Source organism: Thermobia domestica, chromosome 5 (genome assembly GCF_964235325.1).
Source record: "Thermobia domestica chromosome 5, izTheDome1.hap1.1, whole genome shotgun sequence".
In the NCBI taxonomy this organism is placed as follows: Eukaryota; Metazoa; Arthropoda; class Insecta; order Zygentoma; family Lepismatidae; genus Thermobia; species Thermobia domestica.
Window position 1 is genome coordinate 283,846,186 of NC_137458.1, and position 21,817 is coordinate 283,868,002.

The 21,817-nt window shown below is 35.4% G+C and overlaps 1 protein-coding gene across 1 annotated transcript in view; it reads right to left on the bottom strand.

The window, feature by feature from the left end:
* Positions 1-19,772, bottom strand: part of LOC145684886 (uncharacterized) — an 80,465-nt gene extending 60,693 nt beyond the window's left edge. The window contains exons 1-2 of the mRNA XM_081757239.1: positions 19,693-19,772; positions 3,789-3,886 (exon numbers count right to left, since the gene is read on the bottom strand). Coding sequence (XP_081613365.1) covers positions 3,789-3,884 — 96 coding nt within the window. The 5' untranslated portion in view covers positions 3,885-3,886; positions 19,693-19,772. The remainder of the gene's footprint in view (positions 1-3,788; positions 3,887-19,692) is intronic.
* Between the last annotated feature and the right edge of the window lie 2,045 nt (positions 19,773-21,817).

The following is a 21,817-nucleotide window of genomic DNA, read 5'->3' on the forward strand; positions in this document are numbered from 1 at the left end:
ACCACAGGAACCAAAATATATGAGGACTTCGTTTATAACCGCCTAATGCAAGCAGCCCATACACGATGTTATGAAGAAAGTTAATATGCAGCTTTCCGACTGTAGCTCATTGAAAGTTCGTTGCAAAATGAAACTTGCTAGTGCACACAAAGATTCTAACTTGTTATGCTAGGAAAGGGAGGGCAATATCAGAGAATCCTTTTCACATGGAAACACAACTTATCCTGCATCAATATCTGAATTTGGAGATCTCAGACTTCCTACCTCTAAATCAGATATTTTGAAATGTTTTGAAAAATTTGATGGGTGTACAAGTACTCTTATCCCATATTCCTCTTGTCTTGTCGTCGATGGAGCGATGTGTGTACACCAACTGCAACCAGGAGCATCGAAAACATTTGCAGAATATGCCGCAGTTGTGAATATCTGGGTTTCTTTCACACTTCGAGACACTAAACGGTTAGACGTGGTCTTTGACCGCTACATTGAAAAGAGCTTGAAAACACAGACGCGTCAGAAGCGTGGGAACGGCGACCGCTTTCTTGTCAAACCAACGGGACCGCATCCAAAAAAAATTCCAGAAGTTTCTTGCAAACAATGACAATAAGGAAAGACTATTTCATTACCTCGCCGAAACAATAACTGCAGCTGATATTTCAGAAAAAGAAATATTCTGCACAAGAGGAAATGAAGTCTTATCCTCTTCCTGAGACTTAGATATTACTGGTATTTCTCCCTCATCCCACATAGAAGCTGATGGAAATATCCTTCTGCACGTCCGCCATGCAGCCGAGAAGGGACAGAAAAATATTAGAGTTCGTACAGTTGACTCCGATGTTGTTGTTATCACTCTCTCTGCGTTTCTTCATCTATCACTCACTCTGGAGAAGCTATGGATTGATTTTGGTTCTGAAAAAATTAGACGTTTCATTCTTATACACACCGTATACATGAACGTACCTTCTGGAACGATAGATTTGCTGCCGTTTTTTCACAGTTTTACGGGCTGTGACACAGTGTCAGCCTTCCTTGGCGTTGGCAAGACAAGTGCATGGAATACGTGGATGGCGTTTAGAGATGTGGATACAGCTTTCCGAGAACTGTCAGTCGTTCATTCTCACGATGTTGTAAGTTTCCAATCTCGCATGCTAATCCAGCGATTTGTTACGCTCATGTACGACGGATCAAGTACTTGCGACGAAGTCAACGAAACCAGACCTATTCTATTCATCAAGAAAATCGCGCAATAGACAGATTGCCTCCAACCAAAGACGCATTGAATCTCCATACAAGAAGAGCAACTCTTCAGTGCAAGATCAGGCGACAGTGCCTCGAAAAGGATGTGCATGATGTTTAACCCCTGAACTGGGGTTGGAAGGAAACAGATGACGGACTCGGTCACATACCTGTGTGGACTACGTTGAGGAGTATGTCTGATAACAGTCGACAACTAGTGACATGCCGTTGCAAACTACCCTGCACTGAGAAATGTACTTATATTAAGAACGTCTTCGCCTGTACGTTGCTTTGCGAATGTGAAGGACAATGATCAAAGTCATATCATTATGAACACAGGATCTGAACCTTTTTTTAATGTGAAAGTGTATGTGAGTTATGTAGATATGTCACATTATAGAAAACGTATTGAAGTTGTAGAATGATAAACTGTGTTAGTTTGAACTTGATATACAATACATCTATAATATAAACTTACAGTGAGGTGGGGTGACCGGGAGGGGGCATTCATGCAGTTAACCCTTACGTGACCTTGCCTTTTTAGATTAATTTTAAAGTTTCAATGAAGCATCTATTGCTACGAAACTGTTTATCGTAGAATCATGGTTCATACCTCATTTTTTGTAATAAAGCTGTGTTTCCAACTGTACTAGTCAAAGTTCCTTACTTTGTACCTAAGGTGGGAAATTCCCGCCCAAAGTGGGAAAAACCAAATTACAAAAAATAAATGGATCCAATATCTCCCCTCGAACCTGCAAGTGGTGCTTGACACGAACATACAAGTGGTACCAAAAGAACTTTGGTTTATAGTGTATAGAATGAGGTATGAAGAATGGTCTCCCCAAAATTAGTGTAGATGTTCTAGCTGATTTACCAATTTCCCCCAATAATACATTGTCAGTCAATTGCTTTTCAATGAGCTTTAGCATAAAGACTATCCTTGTAGGAACATGAATCGTACAATGTTGTCATTTTAATGAATCAACCTTTTGAGTGGTACCAGTTGCATATGGGTACCGTGTACCTATTGTCAGAAAATTACCTCCAAAGGGAAATTTCGTCAGAAAAAAATCACTCTTTTTCAAGTTTGGGTCCCTCTTTCCCTGTTTTAACGCTTGGATCTCAAAATAGCCTAAAACATACTACATTATGCATGTAATATCTGTGGAAAATATCAATCTCATATCTTGGAAACTAAGGGCGGTAACGAAAATTCCACCAAGTGGAAAGCATAACACGTACCACTTTAAGCGAAAAACAAAAAATCCCTGATACGTCCCTATTTATCTAAGTATCACAATTCGCAAATGATTTCGTGTCAAATTAGGATAGCTTTTAAATGGTACCACCCACATGTCCCTATCGTGTCCCTGAGGGGGAATCCCGAAAAGGGGATTTTTCCTGAAAATATCTAATTGTTTTCAATTTGGACTCGATTTTCGCGCTTCTGATACATAATAGGGAAATTGTAATAGTACAGTAGGACACTGTGCTTCATTACGAACACAACGAGATACGAACCATGATCTTAGAATAAATAGGAACGTGGCAAACATTGCCAGAAAAGCTTTAAAATTTACCCAATTTTTTCTTCTTCAATGTTCGTAACGTCATCACCCGTAGCCATTGCACTCGTGATTGGAATATGCCAACGAAACACGTTCTTTGATGCTTCCACGTTTGAATAAATGCAAAAAACCTGGTGTGAAAACCTTAACTAGAGATTTATAAGGCGAATTCCAAAGGTCGACGTTATGCAACAGATCTGTTCTGTTTGTCCCCAAAGCGTTAAGGACTAAAATCAGAAAATGTTTGCTATTAACTGTTTCTTATTCTGTTTGGCAGCAGACTGGAGAAGAAGAAAAGTGTTTTCTAAAGCTTTCATGTAAATATTTAGATTAAGTTGTTAGAAGTAAGCCGTTTTCCAATATGGCGTCCAGTATCGACCATAATGACCCTACGTACCCTCTCCTAGTAATTTTCCAACCTTGATTGGACATGTAACAAAATAGCGAACTTTCATGCTAGTAACCGGAAATGAAGGATACTTACGGTAACATACCACACTATCTTTAATAACGTCTTATTATTATTCTCAAGTTGTCTCAAGAGATAGTGAAAATTACATTGTTTATCATGTCTTGGTAATTTTTAGATGTAAGTTTTTCAACCTACAGAGTTTAGTAATTTATCTTGTAGTCCCCTACGGTTGGTTTTATTTTGCCTTAAAGATTATCCATTGACAAAATTTAAAATCTAAAATATGAAGCATATTTAAAATATCTTTAGTTGATATCTGTTTTTTAAAACAAGACACACATCACGATCTTTTTTCTATGAAACTTCTTGTAATTAGTAAAATAATGTACGTATATAATTAACAAAATTACTGTGAATGGTCTTCAATTATTGAGTTATTTCATGATATGGATTATTCTAGCGTGTAGTATTTTTTTTAAAAAATGTTCCTATCTACAACTTAAAACCAAAGATTATATTGTCTTTTAAATATTGATGTGAAATAACTTTCAGCAAAATAATATAATACTAACCAAGTATGTCCATGCAATAATGAGTATGGAAGTCCTCAGCGTAAAACAGCCACAGCACTTAGGATTCACTGCCTTCGCTACGTTATTGTCTTCCATTTCTGAAAATTAAATAATATGAGTCTAAAGGAAATTGAAGCAAATCAAGGAAAGACTGATACAAAATGTTCGAAAAAATCACTAGTTTTATTTATAAATTGTATCCTTTTTATTTAATAGTCTCTACATTTCTTGGCACCTTTAATAATTTCAGTCTTACATTTTAGAGGAAAAGAGTAAGATCAAAATTGGAAGAAAATATACTGCATAGATTTTGAAAGTTTCAGACATAGCATGCAAAGGGGCAGATACATATCGCAATTAGTATATGTGACAATTTGCTTTCTTTTACATACCGCAGTTACACCCTGAACATGAGGACAAAAGACTCTTACTAATGCTACTGAAAGTTGGGAGAATGGTGCAACAAGAAAATATGGAATACGTGCATCAGACTTAGTTATTAAAATATAGTGTATTTTACAACGATGAATGTTAGGGAGAGCATTAATCAAATAATGATTATTTTGCTGAACAAAATTGTTAATGGAAAATAATCAAGTAGCGAATTTCCGGTTTAGAAGAAAGAAAAGATGGACCGTTAGTTAGGCAAGTATTCATAATCGACGTTTGATGTATTTAAAAAGAGGTATCATAAGAACTAGAAACGGATTTGTAACAGTACAGATATAGTAGCGATATTGGTGAACTGTATTCATCAAAATGTTTATAAGTAACTAGGCATGAAGCATTACCATCAAAGTGGGTCCCAATAAAGTTGAATGCTAAGTAAATAGGATATTATGCATAGCTTCATGTTCAATGTTGGCTTTTTGTACTTGAAACTGCAAATATACTCAGTTTCTTGATGGCGCGGATAGCTTAACTTTTACGTTATCCTCAAAAACTACAATTATATATATAAATATATACCAAACTACAATTATATATATTCTATATATTCCAAAACATTGTACCAAAGCAAACGTTTATATCTCATGAAATTTTCATCGCAAACTTTTTAAACATTACATTTATTTGGTACATGTCTCAAATTTTATATATAATTCAAATGATTTATCCTGTTCTAGAAGTATTATTATTTTATTATTATTAATTGAAGGAAGGTCAATGAATTAGCTTACAGCACATCACTAGAAGACAGAAGTGTAGGTAATAGTGAGTGCAAGGTTCTTACTAAACGTCCTAGGCGTAATGCCCAAGCAAGACAGTCAGAAACAAACAAAATACATGAGTAAGGTCTCAACAACAGAAATCGTGCCAATTTAATAAAAGGAAAAATGAAGACAGCAAACAAGGGAATGAAGGGAGAATTGATATCGAGTTGGAACGTTGTGCATACATCAATCGAAAGCACTAATGACGCTGATTAAGAATTTGTAATAAAAAGTTTCCACATAAATGTATTGAAGGAGTTATGTCGATTTGTCACTTTTCACATTTTGCGAGATTTTGTTGTTTTGTTGTTTTGAAATTAGTAAAGTAGGTGAAAACAAAACGATGAACACAAATCACAGAGCTTGCTGCCTTCTAAAGCTAATCATCTATGTGAAATGCATAATGAGAAAGCATCATAAGCCATATTGCACGCATAATAAAGTCTCCCTATGCGGTAAAGTGCAGAACAACTTCGATTCTCCCATGCCTAGCTTGGGACTGTAAACACACGCGAACAGTTGCCAGTGTGCTCTCGCCGAGGTAACAAGGCGGTTGTTTTGATGTGTACTCAAATGTTCTTCATTTCTTACGTCAAGGTGCAAAATGCCGCAAATGAATATTGCCAACTTCTTGGCAATTGTAACTGAACAAGTCAGCGACTATATCCAGCGGAATCGGATCAAATCTGCTGAACAAACGTCAAGTGAAATTGACTTTGCATCCGCCATTAATGACATGATTATTGAAAGCTGTGAAAAATGCGATGTCATTTCAGAAACTTTGGTTTTGACAGACTTTCGTGTGATTGACGGTGATACACCACTGGCACATTTACATACATCATGAAGGAGCTGTTCGATTTTGGATGAAAAACCTGATTATGAACCATCGACGTCAGCATGTCGTCCGAAAAATTCAGACACTAGGAAATACACAGACGACGAGATGAGGATGGTTCTTGATTGTGCATGGACACCGCGAGACAAATGCAGAAAAATCACTGCCATCTGTAAGAAACACTCTTGGGCACCAGACTGGCCTGTCATTCGTGCGTGGAAAAGGCAATTCGTATCTGGTGGCAATAGAAAATTAAAGCTGAAGCAAAAAAGCGACGATACGTTTGCCGATTTCAACGCAACTGCTGCGGCTGGGCATTCAATTCACGACGACGACATACGAATCTGAGTCATGAAAAATGCAGCCAAACTTGATCTCGCTTATTCGTTCAAGGCTTCGTCTTGGTGGGTACAACAGTTTAGAAAAGCCCGTGGAATTACCAGCCGCCGAATCACGAGTCGCGTGACGAAGATCAGGAGCTTTCAAAAACGGAAGCAGACAAATTTGCGACCCGCATCAGCAACACAATCAATGAAAAACGTATTGACGAAAACGTTTTGAACGCCGATCAGAGTGGTGTTCAATATGAAATGACAGAACATCGCACTCTGGCGGCCAAAGGACAAGATAGAGTTGAAAAAGTTGTGTAGTCAACAAATGCTACAAATCACTCTTTCACTGTGTTGCCAATAGTTGCGATGAGCGGAGTTGTTCATGACAAAATGATGGTAACACTCCAAGAGTGTAGCGGAAAATTTGGGCCAAGGGTGTGGGAAACAATGATCAAATCCGAAAATCTAGTGCTTAATGCATCGAAAAGTGGCATCATGACAAGTGACGGCCGCGACAAGTTTATTAAAGACTTTCTGTTTGCAGCGATTTCACCGAACGAAGAAAATATCGTTCTACTTGACCATTGGTGTCCGTAACAGACCACACGCGAATTGCCGCGTGTTTGCCAAATGGCGCAATGTTGAAAGTTGAGAATATCCCGAAAAACTGCACGCGATTCTGTTAGCCGTTTATGGATTTGGTGTTTGGAAACATTATTTGAAGAAACTTGAACACTATGTGAAACTCGAACTTGACGGGTATAAAATATAACGAGACCACCTCATTATATTTGCTTCTATTCTACACAATCAGATGAGTTCTCCAAGATACATTGGGTTGTATGAATATGCATTTATTAAAGCTGGCTATAAGACTGGTAAATATCCAGCTTTTGATTCGCCAAGCAAATTTGGTATCAGGTTTGGTGTCGCCAACAGTAAGCATTGTGATGAACTTGTGAGAATCCGTTGCTCTTGGTACAAAGACATTTTTTGCTTGAACCATTTTCTTGTTGATAACCCTGAGTGTGTTCTGAAATATCATTACTGCACATCTTATGTCAACTAATACATTTGAATCTGTTATGCTCCAAACGTTATGTTTCCTCAAATATGAGTAACGGAAACATTTCCAAACGATTTCTAGTGCGTAAATTAGTCGTTTGTATGAGTTTGGTAGCGATTGGAATTGAAATAACGTGAAAAAGTGCGAAAACTGTGAAAAGTGACAAATCGACATAACTCCTTCGAGACATTTATGTGGAAACTTTTTGTTACTGATTCTTAATCAGCATCATCAGTGCTTTCGATTGATGTATGCACAACGTTCCAACTCGATATCAATTCACCCTTCATTCCCTTGTAAGTTGAAGGTAATAAGAACATACTCGTGTGGCTGTTTTGTTTTGTACATGGCTTGTCCAAACTTGATGTTAGTGAGTTCGTGAAAGACAGTGTAAATATTGAAGTTGTAAAATGCGTAAAGCTGAAGACAAAACATAACAATTATTTTTCATTTTATGTAAATGTACAAGAAAATGAGTTTGATACTGTATGTAATGCAAACTTAAGGCTAGATGCTGTATTGCTAACTAGGTTTATGTGTCGTCCAAAACCTAAATGGTTGTGGAAGGACCTGAAAATGAACTGAAGGAAAAGGAAGATAAGTCAGGTAAACAAATTTGTCTTTCTTAATGGCTGAAACCAAAATATAAATACCTTGCATTTATTCTATTAAAATGTAAATGGTATTAATACAAAAGAAAGGCCCTTCAGGAACGAAGTAAATTGTGAAGATCACGATATCTATTGTACCACAGAAACATGGCTAAAGGAAACAAATATACATATCGTATAATTATGTAATAAGCACAATATCATTAGAAGGGACAGGAACCTGACATTAGAGAACACAACTAAGTTTAATGGTTGTATAATTTTAATAAACAATACTTATTCATACAATGTACTGAATAATACAAGTCTCTGACGATAGGTTAGATGTAATAGTAATAAAAATTGTAATCACTGATAATAAACCGCTTTACTTTATTTGCACTATTTTTCACCTACACTACCGTTAAAGAATTTTACAGGCTACTGTGACTGGTTGAGTTCTTGCTTGTTGAGAACAAACGGCAATTTTATAATATTAGATGATTTTAACGCTGTAGAAATCGGTTGGGAAACGGACAGTAACTGCTAGTAAATTTTAAGCCAAGACAAAAACAGAAATGTAAGGTGATAGAATTAAGCAATCTTCCTTAATTGAATCAGCTTAATAAGTCATACGATGTCATTAATAAGGATAGAGTACTAGACCTGTTACTAACGTATAAAGAAAATACCGCAATAAATTTTAATGCCGGACCAATTACAAAAATAGATAATTTACATTCACCTTCTGTATATCATGGAATAATAACTTAATTATTATAAGAATTAAAAGAAATATAAGAATTATTATAAGAATTATAAGAAATAATAACTTAAAAAAGAATACAAAACATACCAACAATTATGGTTTTAAGAAAGCCGATTTCCACAAAATATTACGGAATAAAGAATATATAAGTTAGCAATCCTACCAACAATATCGATAAAATGTCTGAAACTTTGTATGACAATATATATGAAGTTTTTGATAGCGAGAAGGAGCCTTTTGTAATGACTTAAGTATCTTAAAATTAAATCTCTGCGAAAACTGCATGTGCCAGAAATCAACTACTTAGGGTTGTACTGTTATAAAGCAAAACGCTAATAAATAGCGAGATATGGTATTTTGTAATCACTTAAGAGTACCAAGAATATATTCATTTAGAAAATATTGTGTATCCCCTTTTCTGTCTTCACCAGAGTTTATTTTATTTTATTGTTCCCGAAAAATAGCATTAAAGAAAAAATAAAATGAAACATCTAAATTTAACCTCCAACGGTTGGTTAAAGAAGACGTAATGAATAGAATGAATGAAATAGTGGAACCAATAATGTGGTAGAAAACAGGAGAACCCGAGAAAACCCACCCCAATGGTATTTTTAGCCCACAAACCCCACTATTGCGGGAGCTGGTTTTGTTTCAGACAGCGCTCTATCACTGGAACAACCATAAAGAAAGCACATAACCTTTTTGGAACAGGGGACCAATTAAATTTAGAAAACGTCAATAATAATAATAATAATAATAATAATAATAATAATATATAATAATTCAAATATTGAAACATCCAAATATTCAAATATCTTATTAAAATGTTTAAAGTTGTACTAAAATTAGGTAAAACTTAAAGAAAAGTCGGTATTTCAGGGAAAAGATCTGGACCTTCAGAATGCACTTCCGCATACGTCCCTGCAACTACCCAAATATTAAACGAAAGCGTTCGACTAAAGTTATATCTACAAAGTTTTGGAAAGTACTACTGTACGTTTTAAGGAAAAGTAACGATAATAAAAATAACTGAATATCATTGTAAAGTAATGCACTAAGTAATAAACTAAATTTAGGATTTGCAGAACGAATTATAAAAGCTCTACTGCAAAAATACCTACACAAACCTTAATTCGATGAAATCCGAAATCTCAAGTAAAAAAATTGCATATAAGATTCAGTCTATAGATCAATTGTTAACTAAAGAATGGAATACACTGTTTCAATAATCGAGATATGTGAAATTTTTACAATATTTTTCGCCTCGACCCTATTCTCATCTACAATGAAAGACGACAATTGGAGTTAGCGTTGTCCCATCTCGAATTTAAAATGTTAACTCCGGTCTCGACTTTGTTTTGTTTCAGAAGCGAAATGAGTAATTTCTCTTTCCGTGGGCAGCTTTCCTGTTAAATGTCACGTTTCTGCTTGTAACGGTATGATCTGAGGGATGATGAGCTTCTAAATTTAGAGTTTTATGAGATAATAATAATAATAATAATAATAATAATAATAATAATAATAATAATAATAATAATAATAATAATAATAGTTAACAGTTCAAATATTGAAACATCCAAATATTCACATTTCTTAAGATTATAATGCGTATCGTCGACGATCAATCATTACCAATCTGAGTACCGGAGAATCACCACCTCCGGTCTGAGTACCTCCATATTGCCCACTCAAGCACGATAACTAGGTTTCTTTCTGTCTTTACTGTTTTTAAGTTAGGTTTCTTTCCCTACAGTTACAAATTTCTGCGTTACTTTCCTTTGTTTCAAGACTTCTATGCTCTGAGTCATTAACACTAAGGAACAACAATTTATGGCATTGGTATCAACATCTCGTTTACCCTAAATTGGATGTGGTGATTTCAAATATGAACCTCATTCTTGTGTGTAAGGTCTAGTTTTTCTTCACTCTTTTTTTTGCAATTTAGTGTTTTTTGTTTTTTACGATAATGTCAATTCTTGAAATTTTTATATTTTACAATTGGAGCTTGTCGCATTGTGAAGCAATGCACTTTAACAAATCTGGTAATATATTCTGTAAATAGGGTCAGAACAAACACATTCTCAAGAACATTTAATCTACCTATCCAGAAAAGAGTGTAAATGCATTAAAATATGCAAATATATATTGAAAATATGAAAAAATGACGCAATTGTTTCCGGACATTACATGTGCACCAACTATGGATATGAATATAAGTATTTACGCATAAATTAAAATATATGCCTCAATACAAACCACGTCTATTATACAAAAGCGATGTTGAGCCTTGTAAAATTAAAGAATATACATTTAAAATGGGAGCTATGAACGATTTCAGTGCTATTACGTACAATCCCAATATAAATGTAAATTTAGGGCATTTCCAGGGGAATGACACATTGTTTCATATAAGCACCACATGTATTTAAAAAATGATGATATTGATCATTTAAAGTTTATAAATATGCATTAGAGTTGAGGTATAGTTCAATACGAAAATATTCATCTGTGCTAATTACCCACATTTTGATAAATTAATTAATATATTTAAGTTTCTTCCTTGAGAATAACATGTGTATCCAGACAATAATACAGTAATACAAAAGACGCATATGAAATATTGGAAAGTTTAAACATTTGCTATTGAAGCAAAGAATTCCAGTTGTAATTCTTGAGCTTATGGAGAACCACAGTGCACTCTCATTTAATAATCCAGCAATAATCTGTCAACATATTTTTGTACAATCGCCCTTGATAAAGTTTTATATCGTCTTTAAGTCTTGATGGAAGCGCTTTCCCAGTTCATTCGCTACAAACTCCAAGGTTCTCAGGGAATTGGTCAAGGTGGCTGTATAAAGAAATGAATTTTCACCCTCATGTTACATCCAAGATTGCGAAAGGCCGATAGCATCCACTTAACCAGAACTTTATAATTATCCGATTTTTCTCTCCTAGAAAGTTTCTTTTTTATAATTTCGACGAAAAACAATCATGCTGCCTCCTCTTTGTATTTCACCTTCAGAAAATCTTCATCACTCATAAGAACACGAATTTGTCCATCGACCACGCCTGCTTTTTCTTCAAATAAGAGAAAACATAAAAGTTAGAAATTAGGTACTAAAAGCAGTCATCATCGGTACTTAGTGCCTTCACCAATTGTTTCATCAAACTAAACTTGATATGGAGTGGTGAGGGGAATGATGCTATCTCGACTGACAATTGATTCTTTCACAATGATTGGTATTCCTACTTTCAGTGTCACGGATAGGCCATTTTTTGTGTTCAATGCTGCTCTAGAGTTTGGATGTCCCATATACGTAGATAGCACGGATACTTCGTAAAATGTTTTTGTTGTCCAAGCAGACTGTTGACCATTTTGAGATCAACACAAATGAACCAGTTATGTTCCTTGTTCTTGAGTAAGTCAATGACAATTTTAATATTATTAAGTTGTTCTCACAAATGCATTAAATGACCAATTGGAATCAGCAACCATTTCCGTTGTCCAAAACATCATACTTGAGACTGTGCATCAAACTGTCGATAAATAATCTCCATTCTGTTGGATTATGAAAAATAAGGCCTAATTTAGTTAGAATTCTTGTAATATCATGGTTGTAATAAGTTGTTGCATTGTGAAAAGTAGTTTACAAAACCCTTTTCCCGGTTTGGGGAATATGACACTCGTGCCGAATGATGCAACAGATTTTTTCTTGCAGTCTGGAACCTAAAAGCTCAGCAACTATCTTGCAGAGACTACAATCGCGCACTAACTCATTCAATGCAGGCTGGATGAACTGCTGAAGTGTAGATGATTGTTTACCCAGACAGCATGTTTGCTTGTCGCAAGCTTGCCTGTCGCTTTTATTTGATTTTACTTTGCTTTGGATTATACACAAAAGCTTATTTCTGCTTAGCGCAAGCTGTAGTGCGGGCAACCCACGCTTCACTTGCTAGACGCTTTTCTTTAGATTGAAGTAAAAAGCCAGCGCGCGTTCGATTTTCAGTTGTTCTCAAAAACCACGTGACGCTGACCCCTTAACTTTCGGCGACAAGGCAGTGTTCGCGTTGTTAGCGTCTTGTTAGCTTTCGGCTTGAATAAAGGACAAACTTAATTATTTTTTTAATTGTGCCGTCTAGTACTCTAGTACTCTAGTCCCACGTACCTATAATGTCGCTGTTTATTTCCTCATATTTCGGTAACCATGAGGCATAACGAATTGTAGTATTTATGTATAAAGCATAAATGTGAGCAGCAGCAGATTTGAGCCTACTTATTTCGCGAAAGAATAAAAAACTTTTGCTGATATTTTAATATAAACTTCAAGTTTAACTTACAGTATAAACTTTATCTGAACGCTGTGTTTAAAGTATAAACATTTTTCTGCGTTTGTATAGAAAAAGGTAGAAATTTCAAGTACTCGCAGCTAATATAGCAACATATTGGATATTTGTAAGAAGCAACGGCGCGTTGCTTGTCACAACTAAACTATAACAATTATGCTTACTTTGATGTTTTGCAGAAGCGGATCGGAGACAGGTGTTTTCACGGTTGTGCATTTGCTTCAATACTTGGGAAGGTGAGGGGACAATATATTGTAGCATAGATTTAGTCAGACGGTTAAATTATACGGATATCATACTGTTTTGTCTAAATTCGCTTACTGCAAGCTTCCATATAACTGGTTTGGTGTGTGTTTCGCTTGCAATAAGCTCAATAATGCTTGCGAGATGATGAGAATACGCTTATACTTGGCTTGCGTTTGAGATAATTTGACTTGTGTTTAACTTGTGAAGACAAGCTTGCCGCAAGCCTTGCCCAGATGTAACTAACTAGCTTGCCACAAGCTTGCAGCAAGCTAATTGGCTTGCATAGGATAGCTTGCGGCAAACTAATTGACCTTGCAACTGCAAGTTTGTGGCAACTTGCAGCAAGTTTAAATTGCTGTCTGGGTAGTGTCAAATGCGTCTTTGGATTTCATAGGCGTTTCCCCACTCGTTATCACAAGCTCTACCATCCTCTCCCCTTTCACTTTCTTTATCTTCGGAGGAGGCGAAAGCTTTACAAATTGAAACCGGGGGTTTATAGTTAGGTCGAATTGGTGAGAGAATTACCCTGATACAACATAGAATCTCGGATTTTGTTCCCAATACTCTTCGTACTGACCAGTCAGAAATAACAGTGACTGAGATGATCTTTCAGTTCTCGCCAAACCGTGGGCACACCGAAAGGCGTACCCTTTCGCCTTCCTTTTATCCAATCACGTAACAAATCTGACACACAATATAAGAAGAGTATTTTTTGTCTTGGTCGCCAAGGGAAACTTTAAAATGCGTGTTCTGTATTAACCCCTAACAAAGGATGTTACATTGCGCCTTTGGCGGGGAAGTGTGTAGCAACCAGACACGTAATAAAAGGAATTAATACTGAATTCTGTGTACTTGAATAAGCCATGTTGTAATTTGAAACACAGAACAGAATAGTAAAAGCATCAATATTACTAACAACACTATACGATAAAGAGAAATATGTTAGATTAAAAAATCTAAAATTCTGTATCCCGGCCGATAATCCTATTTCCTGAAAACTGTGAAGAATATACGATAGAGAGTTGATATAAGGGTTGTGCATAATGAAAGTTTAGTAGAAAAATTAATTGCGAAACCTACCTTTAAAGATAGGAATATATTTTGTTACAATTACGTGCTACTCCTATGTAGGAAGCAAAAACTCACTTTCAAGGAGCCTGTGTATGTTGGTTTGCCAGTTCTAGATACATTTGAAATCTGTGTGTATGATTTCTATTGCAATATCTTAAAGAAAAATGTGGTGATAAAGTTAAAATATTGATAAGTGATAGTCACTTTGTAATAGCGCATGACCATATGAAAGGTATGTATGAACATCAAGATACATATAATTACAAAGAAAATAATGAATATGTGTTAGCAAGATAGTATTATTAAAATTCAAGTTTGCTATTAAAGGTGCTGTAATAGAGGATTTTGTAGGTCTTAAATAAAAAAAGTACGACATTAAGAAAAAGGGAGATAGAGATGATGAAAGTGATACAAAGAAAAAGGGAAAATCAAATAAGGAAAGCGGAATGAATAAAATCTATTGTTATATCAGAAATATTTTTCAACGGTTATGAGAATTATAAAAATGAAATGAAGTGAAGTTTTTCGTCACACGCTTATGCCGGTTAGACTAAAGGAGACGATGATGATGAGTAATGAATGAAATGGTGGAATGAAGAGACTGGAAGGAAACGGGAGGACCCGGAGGAAACCCACACACACAGTGTTTGTCACCCAGAAAGATCACTTGGCGGGGGAGGTTATGAGAATTGTGTCTTAAAAATAAGGAGTAATACAAAACAGAGATATAATATAATTCGAAATAAAATGCACAATGTTTATTCAATGGAAAAAATCAAATTAGCATAATCTCCAGCGATGACAAAAGATACATAAGGGGAAAGGGGGTAATAACAAGTGTTTTTTTAATTGTTCAGAATAGAAATGAGAGAGTACCATGGAATCTAATGAGTAGTGCTATAGATATCTACATATGTTTACTATGAAATAACTTGGAACTATTGCGTAATTACCCTCCGTTATAAGGTAGCAGACGGAAATTTGAAACCTTACACTGCGTGCAGTTACCCTGCAGTTGAGAGTAATAGCACACGATAGTTGAGTTCCTGGTTAAATTCCTTTTTATACTTCCATATGATGACATTCTCTAAACGTATTTAATTTCTTTGCTCTTTTCTATTGCAGAAGAGCCTTACGACGCATTGCTGTTAGAATTTTTGAGCTTTAGTGCTTTCCCTTCTCCTTCACTGACGATGGTTTTTGCCTAAGAATTGGAGAAATTGCTGTTAACAGGACTATTGCGGAGAATGTTTTGGAATTGGTGAGTTCCCTTGATGGTCCAGCAACTGACAGTTCAGAAACGTCACTAAATTTTTGTTTCGTCGATTCCATTGCATCATGAGAAAGGTCTGCTTCCATATTCTTCTCAGTCTGACTACAACACTGATCACTTGCAGCAAAATCAGCATCTATAAAAGCTTATGGATACATGGAGAACGTACCACATTTTCAAAGCCTTTTTTGCTCTTGACTGGCATTCGTAAATGTTATAACAAAATACTAACCACATATTTATTCTTTGTTGACTATTCATACATATTAACTACAACAATACCGTACCCCAGAGGTAAGTTTGAGCTTAACCTCTAAAGGAAAACTGGTGAAATTTTTGAAGAAAAACAGAGATGTTCAATATATGTTCATACTCCGCAGTACATTCTCTGAGCGCTCTCCCACCCAAGTGAGGTTTGTTGCGCACGTTTTTGGTATGGTTGAGCACCATGCCTTTTACTTCTGCTTCTTTGTAAACGGGGATGCGTGCAATTATGCACAGCGTGCCACTAACCCGTTTTCCCCTATTAGAAGATGAAGCACATACAGTGGCTTAGAGACATTATAAAGAAAGACGATTTGATACCGATATTAAAAGAATGAATAGAAGAGAAGAACAGAAGAAAATATAAAACAGAGAATATAGCGTTAAATATGTACGTTCATATAAGTATGTATGATTTAAAGACTATAAAGTTGTAGTTAATTAGACTCCTTCTCGAAATATTTTTGCAGTATGGTATATATGCCACATATGTTAATTAAAATACTGCGCCAAATAATAATGATAATAGTAAATATCTAATATCTTAGATATTTAGGCCATCATGATTTGCAATATCAAAAATTAAGCTCTTGCATGTTTGCGCTAGGACAAAAATACTAATTTCCGTTAAAATACATATTTTATAGATTTTGTGTAATAGAAAAGGGTAGGAAGTTAGTGCGTTCAGGCTGCCCTCAAACTTCTACTATTAATACTACTTCATCGATTTGTATCAAAATGAATGACAATTTATTTAAAGATGTTAAATTTTCAAGTCGATAGCCCGTTTGTAGCAAAAGTTACTTGTAAGAAACGCATAATTTCCTAGTTTGGGTGTGTTTTTTTAATATGAAAGGATAGCGAAAGTTGTGTCTACATTTTATATAGGCGTTTTAAATGTGGAAATAATTTCCAAGCAAAAGAAAATATTGAATCAACATTACTCCATGATAAATAAATTAAAGTCACGGTTTCAACCATATGCACAGATTATGCACGGATTCAACCATATGCTAAGAAGTAACCACAGTATACAAAATGTTGTGGAGTGGAGTATCTCAAGTCAATGGGCCAACTCATGACTTGCAACTCTTGAAATAACCGAGAGTTAAGGGATCTACATAAATGTGAAAATTACACCAGAAATATTTTAAGTTACATTGAAACAAATATGCAAGCAATGAAGATATATCTGGATAATATTTATGACGTCTTTGTCAGAAGTTTAAAGATATCCCTCCAGTTTCAAGCCTACAAAAACAGTTGAAAAATTTAAAATGTTAGATAAAATTAGGTCACTGAGTAAGATTTTAGTTAGACTAAAACAGTGATGGAAACAGATCTCATAGAACCTTCAATTATCACTTAAAGTATGTTAGATTAGGTTCCAGCGAATGTTCTACTCAAACTGAAAACTTGCCCGTCACTCTTTCACTACATTCATTGCACCGATTCGCAATGCTATGCGCTTGTTGATTTTCGTACCTTCCCATACTTTTTACATGTGTTCTTAAATTCAATAGTCTGTGTTCTCAGAAATTTAGTTGGTTCTCTTCATTATTCTTAAATAATCCTGTAAAATGCAATGCTGAAACACCACAGCACCGATTCGTCATTCTATACGATTACCATGCTGCAGAATCATCGACGCGTTTCAAGCCTTGCAAATAGTACTCAGTTGTGCATATCTTTTCTCGTATTAAACATAAGTTTACTGCCAAACTTAAGTATCATATAAAAACTCCAAATCATCATTTCTTACCTTATTCATCCCGTATATTTTCCTAATTTTCAAATAAGAAGAAAAAACGGAAGTGTATTTCTAAACTTAAACAACCACGTTTCTACTAACTTAGAAATAATTAATGCAAATGAAACCAATTTTCTGCTAGATTTAATGTTTCACGCTCGTTTATGTGTGTATCCGCCTTTGCTAAAGGGCCTGCTCCCTGCACCGCTCACGGCCGCTCGGGCACCCTGCTTCTGTTTTGCACTGACTCGGTTAAATAGCATTCGTGCTGTTTAGTGCACAGCTAGCAGAACTTACTTCTTAGCCCATATAAATATGTTAGTAGCTAGGTTGATTTCTTTCTGTAGCAAAGTTTAATATTTAATTCACATTTTTTTTTTTTTTCGGGTGAGCGTTAGCGAATGAAAGCGTGTTTTAGCCTTGCAGGGCACGCTGTTTTCTGTCTTCGTTACGAATCGGTTCATTGAACGATTCATTGAATGAGTTGGCCCAAGTAAAGACTTGCCGTTACATTGTGTTTTAAAACAATAGTTTGTTTTAGTTTCAGTTTCGATTGTTTAAAGATCATTTATTCCAAAGTTCGTTGTCCGGTTGGTTTTTGACCAAAAGTCCTTACGGGAAGTCTTTACTTTGGCCATTTTATTCTTTTTCTCGATTTAGTGATTTGTTCTTTCGGTTCCGATGCTCCAGCCGCACATCGTTAATTAGGATGGCTTTAAAAGGGTATAGTGTAGATTAGAGCAAGATAGGGATAAGCAGGTTAAGAGTAAATTCGTGTTAGTTTAAGGTTCGGGATGTTTTGACTATTTTTCATAAAATTGCGCGAACCGAAAAAAGAAATCACTGAATCGAAACATAAATGAGATGGACAAAGTTAATACGGATATAGTATACGTAAAGCCGCGTCAGTTTCCGAAGGAGCAGGACGCTCATACTTTCAGGGATTATTCATTGAGTATCTACGAACTTACCAAGGGGGTAACAAAACGACTTTTATTTACTTATCGACTGATACGAAAATAAAAAGAGCGTACCTATACTTTATATCTGCATGTGTAGTGCCCTTGTACTTTGTCTATGACTATGTGTGTGGGGGCGGGGATTTAACGCATATCGCATGTCTTGTGCACATGGATACTTCTTACTATTGCATTACGTAGAAAATTTATGGTATTTCATGTATAAGTGGTAATAGAACACAGAAGAAACGCAGATCAGGGAGATCTCATGTATACTATTACCGTTAATACTTTCCGCTCGGTTGATTTCTTTCTGGGTAATAGTACACATGAGAACGCCGTGATCTGCGTTTCTTCTGTGTTCTATTACCACTTCTACATGAAATACCATAAATTTTCTACGTAGTGCAATAGTAAGAAGTATCCATGTGCACAAGACATGCGATATGCGTTAAATTCCCCCCCCCCCACACACATAGTCATAGATAAAGTACAAGGGCACTACACATGCAGATATAAAGTACAGGTACGTTCTTTTTTATTTACGTATCAGTCGATAAGTAAATCAAAGTCGCTTTGTTACCCCCTTGGTAAGTTCGTAGATACTCAATGAATAATCCCTAAAAGTATGAGCGTCCAGCTCTTTCGGGAACTGACGCGGCTTTACGTATACTATATCCTCTTTCTGCACAAAAGTTAATATTTAATTCACACAGCATTACAGAGCGAGCGTTAGTGAGTGAAGGCGGGTTATAGCATCTCAGGGCACGCTCTTACCTGCCTTCGTTACGAATCGGTTCATTGAACGATTCATTGAATGAAATGGCCGTGATAAAGACTTACCAACGTAGCTACCAACTTTGACATATGGGCTTACTAGTAAGTTCTCAAAAACGAAACTGAAAGACCAAATCACTGAATCGAAGAATGGGGAGAAAAAAGAATGAAATAGCCAAAGTAAAAACTAACCCAACATTACATATGGTTATAGCAAAAGATATAGATATAAACATGCAAAACAGAGAACAAATGTACAAAATTACGCGCAGGGAAAAAGATGTTGTATCCTCAGTCACATACTTAATTGAAAGTAGTATTAAATAAACGTTAAAATCATTAAGCATTTATCTGTTTATAAAATTAGCTGAATCCCTGCCAATTACAAACACTAATTAATGATTCACCTACTTTATCAATGAAGCAAAACCGATTTGCCTATTATTATTCTTGGACTTCTTGACGTGAATAATACCATAGAAAATTCGACGGCAACTCTCCTATTCGTCTTCTTCCTCTCAACATAATCACAAGTTTACTATTTTCAGCAAGATACATAATCCAAGTTGCCAATAACTTTTTCTATTTTTCCACGTACATGTTCTTATTGTTGTTATACTTGATAATATATTTATTCGATTAGCCTATATTATTCTTGTTATATTTGCAATAGCAGGTGTAATTACAAGAAAAATATTAGTTTTAAGGAGTGTTGCAAATCTGCAGCGAAATATCAAGAGTTGTTTATGATGTTCAATTGTTGTATAGGCGGCATATTTATTGTTGCTATGTATTCAAAACCATCTAATGATTGGATGTAGTATTGATTTAAGAAAGTTTTCAAGATAAAGTCTTTCCAAAATATAAAATATGAAATAGTTCTTTCTTTTTGTATTCATTTTAAATACGGTACAGAATAAATATATTTTAATATCAATAAACCGTGTGACACTTTAAACAAGTATTGCCCGATTAATCTCACTTGTACAGGGTGGAATAGAGGAAATGCATCTTTCCTCTAATGTCGAACATCGAGATACAGTCCCAGATCGAAACACTATACTCCGATGGATTGCTGCACTCAGAATGAAGAAACAAACCATCTGGTCTTCTTACTTGTATTCGAACATGGCAAAACATAGACAGAGTGAAAAGGACAGTTCCTGTAAGTCCAAAACGATCATTTAGGCGACAGACTGTTTCGCTGGGTATGTCAAGAAGTTAATGTCATCGCATCTTACATAATAATCTCAAATTTCATTCCTACAAAATAATGATTGTTCAGCAGCTAAGTGAAACAGAATTTGTGAAGTGCAGACAATTTTGTAGCATAATGGAGACTTGGAAGTTCGGCATTAAACTTTCAACGGAAAGAGTCCTGAACCGTGACCATAGAATCGCTGTTTCTAAAGAACTGCTCGATCGCTAACACCAGAAGCTTTATTCGTCAACACTCCATAACTACTGAAACTGTATTATCCGAACTGTTTACTTACGGTCGCTCAAAATCAATACTCCTACTCGTCGTCGAGTACTGGTGGTTTAAAATTACACACGTTTCGCCCGCATCACCCTGTATAATAATACTGAAGAGTTGTCCAAATTTCCATGATTGTGATATTGAAAATATGTAAGTTTCAAATAACGGAATTACTAAAGTTATTTTTGTTTGCATAAAGAGCTTTTCTCACAAGAAAACGAAAAATTTGAAATGATGTCAAGCAAGAACTAACATAAAATTTTAATTTACTACAACTTCCCAAATGTACACTAACGTAGCTCTAATGATTAACACCTCTTTGTCCCCTGCAAATGTTATTTTCTGAAGTGATGAGTTTGGGTTGACGTTAAGCCTGAATCCACACTTAAATAGCTAACAACTTAATGTACGTTACAATATTAAAGTAGCATCGTACTAACGGTTGACACCCTCTTCGTTTTCTTCAAAGCTTATAAGCTGAAATGACAAAATTGTCTTGATGTGAGACGAAGAACTTCATCTTAATTTGTAAATAACTTCCCATACGAAGGAAGATTAACATTGTGCATACAGCACTTATCAGTACGAAAGTAGCAAAAACAATTTCCCCTTTTCCGCCAAGGTAAAAGTAATAAAACTAATGATCCGCAAAACGACTACGTTTGTGTGTTAATAACTTTTCTTAGTAGGAGAAGTAACATTCTTTTTTAGCACTGACAAGCACTAACAAGTCCTTAAGATATATACATTTTCCATGGCAAGCAAAGCTAATATGCCAAAGTTGAGGTTTTGGCTTATATTCAAACCCGTAATACCACTATAACTTGAAAGAGATTCCTGTACGTAGAATCACTGTGGTTGTGCTCCTAATACTGACCTATAATAAAGTAGCACTTACGTTTGACATTATTTCAATTTTCGCATATATTACTTACGAAAATGGTTGTTTCACCTTAAACTGGTACGTACAATTCCATGACGTGTGTTTATAATATTACGAAGGAGCAAATCGTAACATTATGATCGCTGCACTAACATGGCATATGTTATTTCTGG